The 12,546-nt window shown below is 39.1% G+C and overlaps 1 protein-coding gene across 2 annotated transcripts in view; it reads left to right on the top strand.

The window, feature by feature from the left end:
• Positions 1–10,432, top strand: part of PCGF3 (polycomb group ring finger 3) — a 93,534-nt gene extending 83,102 nt beyond the window's left edge. The window contains exons 6-9 of one of the 2 annotated variants that reach the window (XM_083179999.1): positions 907–995; positions 3,062–3,199; positions 6,229–6,309; positions 6,860–10,432. In XM_083179999.1, coding sequence (XP_083036125.1) covers positions 907–995; positions 3,062–3,199; positions 6,229–6,309; positions 6,860–6,907 — 356 coding nt within the window. In that variant the 3' untranslated portion in view covers positions 6,908–10,432. The remainder of the gene's footprint in view (positions 1–906; positions 996–3,061; positions 3,200–6,228; positions 6,310–6,859) is intronic. The other variant, XM_083179991.1, reaches the window with a different exon arrangement.
• Positions 10,433–12,546: the final 2,114 nt, after the last annotated feature.

Genomic DNA, 12,546 nt, shown 5'->3' with positions numbered 1-12,546 from the left:
CAGGTAGGCAAAGCAGTGAAGAAGGCAAGTCAGATGCTTGGTTGCATAGGGAGAGGTATCAGCAGTACGACCTCATCTAGAGAATTGTGTTTAGTTCTGGAGGCCATATCTCCAGAAGGCTATAAATACATTACATACTGTACAAAGAAGGGCAACTAAAATGGTGCATGGCCTACATCACAAAACATGCCAGGAAAGACTAAAAGATCTTAATATGTTTTTTGTTTGATACAAAATTGTAAATAAGTTTGATGTGAATAGAACGAGCGATCATATGTGCTTTAAAATCGCATACGATCTCCTTATGTAAAGCCGATGGATCATACCTGTAGCACGTATGATCTGAAGATCAACCTCTTGACCCGTGAAACCACATATTATAAATGATATACCTCATGATTTGCGCACAATATCAGGTTGCATTCGCGTTTGAGATCATTCTCGTTTATGGCCACCTTAAGGGAAACGCTTTATGGATTTGTATTTGGACATGTTTTGCAAAAGATGATTTTCTTTTTTCCTGCAATTCATAGTAAAAATGGCTATTTGCATGTAGACCTCTTCAAAAAGGTTAAGTCACTTAATGTAAATTTATGCCTGCGTGACTGTACCTGATCAAGCATGCAAGTAATGTAATTGACCGTAAAGCAGCAAAATATAAATCTCCTATAAATGATAGCACAGAAATGCTATTTATAAACAAACCTGCAAAAAAAGGGCCCTGGTTTCCAAACTTGGTAATAATCAGGTCCGTGAAGTAATTCATATATATCAAGCTGACTTCAAGGGGTGGTAAAAGTTCAGTCTGTATGGGATCAGCTGATGAGACGCAGGTTCAGGCAGTCCGCACCACGACAAATGGCTGTTTTATGAGTTAACTTTGTGTATTATCATATTCTCTACTAGGTGAAACAAAACCTGAAGAAAATACAACTAAAGAAGCAACAGAAGAAAAACAAGAAGAAGATCATGACTACCACAGGAGCGATGAACAGGTACATTTAGATGCACCACTTTGAATTGTATTTTCATGTTCACAACACAATGGCACAGTTGTTGCTTTCCAGCCTGTAATTCCCAGCTGACTTATGTGCCAGTCTCTGTATTTCTGTAAGGTCCTGTTCCAGTGCTGCAAGTTACTGCTGCTAACCTCTGGTACTACGCATGCACAGTTCAGACATCTCATTTAAATATGTTCTGCAACTTGTCCAATAAGGCCCTCCACCCTCCTGCATGTCTATGAGCATCCCCCTCTACTGGTGGTAGGCAACCTAGTGTGGCACTCTTAGCTGCTATGGAACTACACATCCTACCATGCCCTGCTAGAGTCTTTCTGTTAGGCATTAGGGCATGCTAAACCTGTGGCAGGGCACCCTGGGATCTGTAGTTCCACAGCTTCTGGAGTGACACAGGGTGCCCTTCCCTGCTCTATACCTTTTGAGTACATGATCTATTACCAAAAACTGTGTATTCATTACTAAGGGGGATATTCAATATTGGCCACTATTTCCGATAGGGAAAATAACGGCGGCCACCTATTCAATGCTGTCATTTCCGACAACATTGAAGGCTTAAAAACAACTTAAAAACAAATTGGATCTGTTTTGTCAGAACCAGCAGTGGATTGTTGAATCACTGATGTTTTTCGACAATCTGTTGCCATTTTCACCGACACACCCCCTTTGCGACACTCAACAGGAACATTTGAATTCCGCCTGTCGAGTATCTGTAGAGTGAAGCGAAAACGGCAATCGGAATCCTGGATTGAATACAGCCCTAAATCTTTAATCTGAAGAAATTATGGCATATGACACAGTAGAGCCCTTCCTTTACCATATGTTATGACCCAATTACTCCACCTGTACAGATATAGAATATTATCTACTTAAATTATTTACTGATGTAGCCATAATCACTTTGCACGCCATCCTTAATAGCAAATGGACAACGCCTTATTGCTTTGTGGTACTGCCATTTTCCTATTTCCAGTTTGTAGTGTTAACCTTTATGAGTGCTATTAGTAGCTGGTTTATTCCGCTAACCAGCATTTTAGTAAAATACATAGGTGTTCATTTTGACTAATGCACTATTATCATGTATGTTGATGCATTTTTTTTTGATTTCCTAGAATCCATTTATGTTAAAACATAGAACTCTGCACATGGAATACAGCATTAAAGCCACTATTTTGCTTTTATTTATTTTTTTAGTTTCTTATTGGCATCAATATCCAGTAAAATGTAACATAACTGGAAAAATGCATACATAGCTATTTTACAAAAAACACTGGAGAAAACCTCTCCTGTCCCTTGCATTACTTAATGCTATTGCTTCTGTTCATGCATGAAATGTTTCAATTTAATCCAAAGAAATATATATAATAACATAACTATACATAAAAAGGGGATTTTTTAAGTGGCTGTGAAGATTTTCGTAGTTATTCTTCCTGATCTCCTCGCCCATGTATTCAATGTGGACTTACATAACCATCAACTAATAATGTCTGTGAGGATGGGAAGACGGGGCATGGGTATAATGAGCTGGAGGGAGACACAATGCAGGCTGACATTTGTGTGACCTATGTATTTGTTCATGGCGAGCACTTTCATTCAGCAGCTTTCTATATATAGCTGGTGCTTTGAGGGAAGTAAAGATGGATTTTATTAGAGACATTGATTTTGACACGAAGAAAGCGTTTGCATCTTTCAGGCATTGTTTTATTACTAGCGTGCCACATGGTGTTCATTCTTTGTAGATTGAAATTGTTTTAAATATTCGCAAGAAGGTCTTGTTCAACTGCGACAGAATGAAAGACGCTGAATACCAATTTATACCAGGTCATGAGTTCCAAGATAATGTGCTATGTAACTACAGTTCCCCAGCTTAAGGCTGTTTAAAGGTTTATTTTAGTCTAGTTCTAAAGCACAACAGTTGTGCTTCTCTCTGTCAGGGTTGCTTTGCTTCCACCATGTTTTAAGTGACACTGCATTAAATCTAAGACGACAGAGTAAATTATTAAGTAGTTTGTCTTCTGTGGTCTTCTCTTTCTTCCCCTCCAAAGGTCAGTATATGCTTAGAATGCAATAGCAGTAAGTTACGAGGACTCAAGAGAAAATGGATACGGTGCTCAGCCCAAGCAACAGTCTTGCATCTAAAGAAGTTCATAGCCAAAAAACTTAATCTGTCATCTTTCAACGAGGTAATTTTGTCATTTTTTATTTTTAAATGAGTCGATTAGGAATCTGCCTACACTTCCGCAAAATGTAGCATAGTTCATGGCATTTTAGTATTTGTGTTTTTACAGTGCTTGATATTTATTGGTCATTTTGTGTTTAGGCATATTGTAATGTTAATAAGAAAGACATAACCATAATGATAAAATATTATCATAATATATTTTAGAAATAATTGGCAGCCCACTCCCTTTTGAACAAATACTGTGCTGATATAGAAGTATTTTAAATCATCAAAACAAATTTTTTTTTTTTTAATATGATTATGGTCTCTCTGAAAAAATATGTATCATATAATTTGAATGGTCTAATATGACAATACAATATGATGCAATGCTTAGATGTCAAACTAGAGGTCATACATTGGATGCGCTACGTAGCTGTTGTATACAGATGTATCCACATACATTTATCCTCCGTGCGATGCAAGTCGTGTTGTACATGACGAGTGGGCTCTCTGTGACTGTGTAGCACCGGTTGTCTTTTTTTGCAACTTTTCTGTTAAATTGCATCTTATTTGCAAAGCAGAGTGAATAGGATGCACAAGCAGCTTCTGCTGATTAAAACAAGTGGCATAAGAAATGGAATGTGACAGAGTTTTCCTAAATATAGACATACCACATAATATTCATTTTGAAAATAAGATGGAAAAAGTTGCAAAAAGCGAAAAGAGGCTAGATGTATGTGGACACATCTGTAAATGTTTCAGCAATATCCAAGGTGCTTCATAAAAGTGGCATGTATAGGAGGGCCACAAAGTAGAAGGCACTTCAGAAATAATAGTACAAACTCTTGTGGTCTGATGAAATTAAAGTAGATGAAATGCATAGTGGTATATAATTAATTATACACTGCATAGCAGCCAGGAGTGACCGGTCCAGTGACACCATACCTCCCAACTGACCCGATTTTCACAGGGGGGGGGGAGGAATATTAGGGGTGATGCCAGTCCCCGTCACTTGCTTAGCAGAGCAACAGGGAATAGATGCTGTACGCAATCAGATGGACGGGTATGGCCATCTGCTCACAGAGCGATGACCATCGCTTTCTGCCACAGTGGCAGAAAGGTGGTGGGGAGTGCTGCGATCATAGACCACACCCCCTTACTGAGAGGCCACACCCACTTTCCAGTCATGCAGCTGTGACGTGTGCATATGTCTCTCTTCACTTGCCACAAAGTTGGGAGGTATGGGAATACATAACAAGTATAGTACCATCATATAAATAATTATGAAGCTACCTTTGATAGCCTTTTAAATATGTTACTGCAGTGGTTCTCCAACTGTGGGTCCTGACCTTCTCAGCATGGGGTCGCAACTCCATGTTGCTGACCATCAGGCTGATGACTTTTCTAATCTCATTCAGTGATTCAAGGAGTCTGAAAAGTCTGTTTAGTTGTCTGTTACTTCAGACTCCTCCCATCAATGTGTACCTCCACAATGCTGCTGTGTATGTGCTGTCTGCTGACTCCACATGTCATGTGATGACCTTCTACAGTAACTTGCTGGGGTCCTGTCATTATTTTTATTGTCTGATGGGGTCCCAGAGCAAAATAGTTTGAGGACCCCTGTGCTACTGTATCTCTATGTGGCTCAATTCTAGAAGCAAATGAAATATATATAAGTCCTTAACTAAAAGGGGCTGTCCGCAGTATTACTTCCACTGGTGCAACATCTGATCATTTGTGCATGCACTGTTGTACAGCTGACCTTCGGCCTATACGTAAAAACCTCTGACGCACCATACCTTTCTTGCACTTAATTACTCCAAGTGGGACATTTTCCCACTCTGAAGTCCACCATATGCACTGCAGGTGGGGCTGATGTAACATGTGCAGAGAGAGTTATGGGCCCTATACACAGAGCGATTTGTGCCGGAGATTCAGCATGATAGATTTAAAATCTCTCAATTTAAATAATGGTTTGGAATAAAGCATGAAAGCATGATGGAGTGTCACAGGGTGACATATAACACAGGGTGACATATAAACTATGGTGCCCCCCCCCCCCCCCCAATAAATAAAAAAATAAAAGTTGGTGACATAGTGCCCCCCCCTGGTCATAAACTTTAGTGATATAATGCCCCCCCAAAACACCCTGCATTCAGAGGCATACCTAAGGTGGAGCCGGCGGATCTTGAGCTCCGGGCGCCGGCACCTCGCAGTGGCGCACACAGGGGGTTTCAATTCATGTTGTGACTGCCTGCAGCCCCCTGACAGCCCCATTCCATCCTTCCTTAAACCCAGCGCAGCCAGTCAGTGTTATAGTAGACACTGAGCTAGCGCTGGCTTTCATCACAGCTTACCCACAGTCATCCAAGCTCAGATCGGAGACGGAGACAGGCCGGGGACACCTGCGTGGCACATACTACACTGTAAGAGAACAGCTGCTGCTCCTCTCTGCAGTGAGTTCATTGCTTGTGAAAAACTGACTACCACACTGCAGTGTATATGCACTGAGCGGCTTTCCTTGCAGCGATGACAGCGGTCATCGCTGTCCATACATGCTGGGCATAGTCACCTTAGACCTTAACTCTCTCTGCACATGTTACATCAGCCCCACCTGCAGTGCATATGGGCTTGTCCATTAGAGAGTGATTGTACCTTTCCAAGTGAATCAGAATAACCCCTGTAGTGTTTTGGGCTGCAAGAAGCTCTCGGGAATATGAGTGCTTACCCTAAACATCACCTGCAAGCCATGTAACCCTCCTGATTGTTAATTATGATGGTGGTTGCTTGCAGTATATTGCTAAATGTAACTTGAAATAGTCCTATTTCATCAGCCTTGGTTTAATTCTAAACTTTCCTTTAAAAAGAGAGAAAGTTTACAAAGAAAATAACAAATATCACTGCAATAAAAAATATATTTTGTTAAGACACTGACCAGAAATATTTAACAATTGTAGTAATCCTGTACTGCAAGTATCATTCTTTTGTGTCTTTTTATATTTTTATTGTAAAACTAGTTTTTATATTTGTATTTCTTCTTTGTTTCAGTTGGACATATTATGCAATGAAGAAATCCTTGGGAAGGATCACACGCTAAAGTTTGTTGTAGTTACAAGGTGGAGATTTAAGGTACAAGTAATGTTTGTTTTGGTATTTTTTTACTGTAAATAGTAAAAAAAAAAAATGTAGACAAAAACCTACAAAACCACCGCAACGCCAACCCAGGGGTGGTGAAGAGGACAGAGCAGACTTTACATCTAGGATGGCAAATAATACATTGCCTGTAAAAAGTAGTAAGAAAAACCAGGAGGACAGCGCCTGAACGTACCCCTCAGGGCTGCCTCAGGAGGACATAAAAGGCTCCTTTTAAATACACCTAACAATGCACGTAATGCAGCTTCATACATCTACCCCTATGTTCCTTACACATGCATTTGCACATCTATCACCAGTAACTAGATGCAAGATGTTGATCACTTTACTTCTGAGTGGAAGTGATTATATTTTTGTTTTTGCCACTATGGGTGGTAATAAGGTGAAGTTGAGTACATAAGCCTTGGATAAAGTTGGTAAATATTAGAGCGCTCCTAATGCAAATAATCTGTTCTTTTTAGTATTGTCTTTTAAGTCTAGAATAGAAGGTTCACTCTAAAATTGTCATTTTTTTTTTTCGGTACAGAAAGCACCACTCCTATTGCATTACAGGCCGAAAATGGACCTGCTGTAAAAGAACTGAATTGTCCTCTTGGGACAAGGTTTTTGCAGAGACTATCACGGGCACCGGCATAGTGCACCACATGACTCAAGACATGTGACCTGAACCAGCGGATTGAAGCCAGAAGATTGTAGCGTGCTCACAGAAGAACCTCTTCACTTCAAGACAATTCTATTACACAACACAATTGCCAGAGCTCTGGACAGGAAAATATTTATACTTTTTGTACAAAAAAAGAGATAATTTTTCACAACTCAAGACACTACCAGCATGGCGTTTACAAATATTGGACACTTTTCATGGATATTCTTGTCTTTGCTGCAAACTACATCCAAGTTTGTTTTTGAGATGTATTGATCGTCATATATATAAAGAAATAAATATATATATATATATAATAGATAAAGAGAAAAATAGAGATTGACACCAAATTACCTTATGTTGCTTTTTAAATGTTAAAAGATTTTATAAATCTTTTACAATTAAAGCCCACTATCAACTTTATTTTGTAGATACTATTAAAAGCAACAAAAGCCTATGGAGGGTGATAGCCCAGTGCAGACATTTGAGCCAATATACTAATGTTTCTGTAATCAGAAAAGACAAACTGGAGTGGGTTGTGACTGTGCTGTTCAAAGTTCCCGGTTTTTAAGTAATTACAGAGCTGAAGGGATCAGTTACAGATAGATCATTGGGGTTCTCTGGAATATGCATTGGCCAGTGGTTAGATCTCTAATCTGTTGTCACAGTGCACTTTTGGCCTTTTGCTGCAATATTACCTGAATCTCCCTTTCCTGTACCAGGGCCATGCTGTTTGCTGCAATATCACCTGGATCTCCCTTTCTTGTACCAGGGCCATGCTGTTTGTAGACCAGTTACTGGTGGTCGGTTTGGTCTCAAGATTGCCGAAACCATGTAGTCCTGAATAGGATGCATTAACAAATTTCTGTTTATAAACCTGATGACCTGTGTTGTAGTTTTGAGATCTTCATTGATCTTGGTGCTAATATCATCTCCCAAAAATCATTTGAGTTTTCATATCTAGAAATATGGAGATGGTACAGTGATTTTCTCAGTCACTTCCTTAACAATATTTACAGTCTTAAAACAAGTGATTGTTACTGGCACTTGCTACATTTGCAGTTCTCTACTGTGATAAAAGGGTTAAAACGGACCATGCACACTAAAGAATGTAACTAATGTAAACTGAATGCATGTATTCATCAAACAAACAACATGTTTGCAACTATCTGTCGGATCACTTGAATTTGCAATGGTGCTACACTTACCAATTTATTGCTGTAATTCAATATATACCTGCATTGGCCAGGTTCTTAGTGACTTGTACTGTCTATTGCTACTTATCAATATAACAGCATACTGTAGATGGGTACATTTCATCTAAGACAGCGTTAACAAGCACAACTGGTCTTTCTAAACACTGTACAACTATGCCTTTTACAATGTGTTAACTAAACAACCTCAGCATTAAAGAAACATAGTTTTTGTTTTGATGAATATCATGTCACAATATCCTCTCCCTTCTGTCTATTCCATTTAAAGTAATTTGGGAGCAAGAAGAAAATGGACTAGTTGCACTGCTTGAGCTAACATTCTTCAGATAGAATATATATAAATATATATATAGGAGATATTATACTGGATGTTATGAAGCCTCTGTGAGGTACTTTTATAGTGTTGTTCCTGGAACTTCAAAGTAAATGTTACACTTGAGAATGGGCAAGAAAGCACTTTTTTGACAGATTTTGTTTGATACATCTGTGCTGTTTTCTCATACCACACTTGGCCTGTTGTGTCTGGAAGATATTTTGAAGGTGGGGAATGTTTTCAGTGAACAGGGTTTTAAGAACTTCTTTCACTGTGTTATGTTTGCAAAAATAATATTTATACGTCTTTGTTGTATCTTGCAACAGTGAGACCAGAGATAGCCAGGTATACAGTTTTTGTTTAATATAGTTCTTATTGAATATAGAAAATTCTGACAGAATATATGATAAATTTAACAAGGACTGGCGGGGGTTTAAAAAAATAACTTTATAAAATTATTTATTCTATTTTAAGCTTTCTATATTATTTTACCATTGAAAAAAGTTTAAGTGACCAGCTTTATTTACGGGCATATAAAATTGTAAAATGTTTAACAAGCTTCTTCTTTTTTTTTTTCTTTTCCTTTCTTTAAAAAATAAATAAAATGGAAAGCATCAGGAATGCGGTTGTGCAATAGATTTGCAAAATGCTAGTTTGTAAATGTATATCTTCAGCGCTCTGAAATCATGGATAATTGAACCTATCGACTGAAGCAGATTTACAAAATAATTGCCATTGCTAAAATAATTTAGGTGGGGTTTTTTTTCAATTTATTTTCACTTTGGCAAAATACATTGAAAATGCTTTGCTTCTATGCATCAAATATATGCTACACATTCACAGTTCAAGAGGCAGATCCATATATTCTTTATTTGAGCTAATATATCATCCGGAATTCAACATAAAATGGTGCTATTTAAACTCTTTATGTCTCTGGCTTATTATTTTCAGTGTTAAATAATTTTGTTTTCCCTTTTTTGTATTGTACAATTTTCTTGTATTCATTCCTGACACATTTTAAAAGATCAACAAGTGTTGCTAATTATTGCAGAACTGTACTGGAGAACTGTAAAACATGTACCGTTGGAGACTACTTAGGACTGAGTTTTGGAAATACTGATGTCCATTCCTGTATGGCTGCCTGACTATAACAAGCCTTTGTAAAACAACTTTTATACAGTGTACCAGGAAGAGGGGTTTGGTGTTTTTACCAAATCTATTTATGTTTCAGTATTTTGGTTCTTCCTCTTAACTGTTAATGAATACAAAGACTGTTAAGCAAATAAGTATGGTCTCTTGTTGAAGACAAAGAAAACCAATCCGGTACAATTTTAATTATTCCGCTAACTTAACTGGCCCTCAACTTTTTATAGTAACATAGTAGTTGAGGGTACCAAAAAAGTATTGCACCATCATGTTTACATGTGCAAACAACCCAAATTTGGTTTGTTTGCACACGTAAATGGAGAATCCAAAAAACAACATTTTGTTATACTTGTACAGAATACAAGATAAATATTTCCACCTCACTTGCAACCATTAAAAATACAACATAAAGAACCTTGATTTTACTAATGAATAGCCTATACAAATTAACACTAGTAAATAAAAATGGCAGTATTCGGTTCCAGTATAAAAACAGTATAATTCAATTGTACTAGTAGAACAATAAATGACCATATTTTTAAAGCCTGAAGAAGTTCATGTACTTAAATAAACTAAACTAAATCATTAATTTAATTTTACGTTTTGTTTTTTTCAAAAATGTTTACATTTTTACATTTTGTGTTACTGTGTAAAAATAGTATCGTTTTTTTATATTTTTTAATGCTTTTTTTTTTGTCAATCATGCCTTTGGGTAAGATTATCTTGCTTAATGTTTTAATTTTATTACAGTGAAGCTTGTATTCTGTGTTTTGCCAATTAATATTATATGCTTGTAATAAAAGCATCATCAAAATGCATTTGTTATACTTCTGCTTATTTTGAAAATGACACATTTTATATTTGTGGTTTTATTGTATAAATACTTGATTCTGATGCAGTGGACTTTCTTATTTTGGCTAACTGCACTTTTAGATGTGCTTTAGATTTTATGTGCTTTAGATTTAAGGCCCTTATTCACTAGGGCGAAGTATCACATGTGGTACCTCGCATGCATTACCCCGCCATCTCACCCAGCAGCTGCCGGGCAGCAGGATTGCATATGATACAATGTATGCGGTCCTTTTGCATACATTGTATTGTATGCGATCCTAGCAAGGGCTACCGGCTGCAATAAATATTCATGGCAAGCCATAGGATTTGTGACTGCGATGCGAGGTGCACGGGAAAATTGCAGGAAAATGGCATGCTATGTGTCACTTTTTATGCGATCCGTCACAGCAATGCATCAGAATCACATAAAAAGTGTCAATATCGTACTAATGGATGGCGGCCTTTAGACTATATTTGTGCAGGCAAGTCTATCTAGACCAGGCATGTCCAATGTTGTCCCTCCAGATGTTGTGAAACTACACATCCCAGCATGCTTTGCCACAGTTTTATTATTAGAGAATGCTAAAACTACTGCAAAGCATGCTGGGATGTGTAGTTTGAAAACATCTGGAGGGCCAACGTTGGACATGCCTGATCTAGACTATCTCGTCTGAGTCAATTTTTCTATGCGATACTCGAAATAAGTACCATAAACTTAGCTATTGCATTAGTGTAAAAGCCTGCATACATTAGGCAGATGGAGCCCCGGGAGGGCTCATTTACGATTTGGCATTGATATGCCATTTTTGTGTGTACTTTATCGTATGTTAAGACGCCAGGGGACAGGAGAATAAAAAAAAAAAACTGTCAAAACGCTGGCCAGCCGCTGATTGCAGGTCTGGGTAGCAGGGCTCCCTCAGCCAGATTGGTGTGTCACCACTGGCACACACCTACGGCATTGGACCCAATAGATTGCAGATGCGTGGTGCCACTGATGGGTCTGATCCGATAGATCCTATGTTCGGGAGGGTCAATTTCTAGGGTCCGACCTGATGTGCATGGGACCGCACATTGGGTTGGATGCAGTGTGGTCTAATGTTCACAGCAACTATGTTATTAAAGGTAAGGCAGTTACTAAAGGTGCCCATGAAATCGGCCCAAAATCGCATGTGTGTGTGACCTGATCCGTTCAAATGCGTGGTCCCGTGCGCATCAGACCAGATCAGGAGGTCAGATGTGCAGCACATAAGATGATGTCTGACCTCCCTGTTTGATCATGCTGTAATCTCAGCCAAGAACATCCAGGCGGCGGGTGATAAGTGCTAGCGGGCGGTGATCAGCGGAAAGGAGGCTGCTGAATTCAATTCTAATGACTGGCTGAGAGGGCTCATCCTCAGCCAAATACCCAAAGCTGCCCATGCCGCTGATCACTGCCTGCTAGTGCTCAGCACCCGTCGCCTGCCCCACTGCTCCTTACCACCCGCTGCAGCTCCCTGGTTGTACAGGTGATAAATCACATGCGCTTTATCACATGTAAACATATGTGAGCCTCCCGGGGAGCTGCTGAGTGGCTCACAGGAGAATTGGGTCCGGCCTTTACACACCTGTTGCAAAGCACCTAGAGAAATATTTATCATAACTTGTGCCAACTAAGTTAAAACAGGGTGCATGAGAAAAGGAAACCACAAAGAAACTAATTAAAGCACTAAACGACCAATGGTCAACTCTGTGGCGCTGGCCACAAGAGGGTGTCTGACGGCTTCGGTCAACCCCCCCCCCCTCCTCATATACACTGTCCCAATATTTTTGCTGCACCTCCACCCTCTCCCATATTCTGTACCTCCAACCATATACTTTCCCTATATACACACTGCACCATCACACCCATCCATATAGTGCCCCTTATTTACTATTCTTCATCCCCAGGTTATTTGCCATCCCAGAACTCGGCACCAAGTAGGCAGTAACCAAGAAACTGATGCCAGTAGCACCAGAAGGTCCCAAAGGGCTTAGAGCGGAGGCAGCAGGGGCATTTACCAGTGGGGGGAGAAGTTGAATCAGTCTGA

This window comes from Crinia signifera, chromosome 1 (genome assembly GCF_055691185.1).
Source record: "Crinia signifera chromosome 1, ASM5569118v1, whole genome shotgun sequence".
Taxonomy (NCBI): Eukaryota; Metazoa; Chordata; class Amphibia; order Anura; family Myobatrachidae; genus Crinia; species Crinia signifera.
Note: the sequence above shows the minus strand (reverse complement) of the source record. Positions and strands in the feature narration are given on the sequence as shown.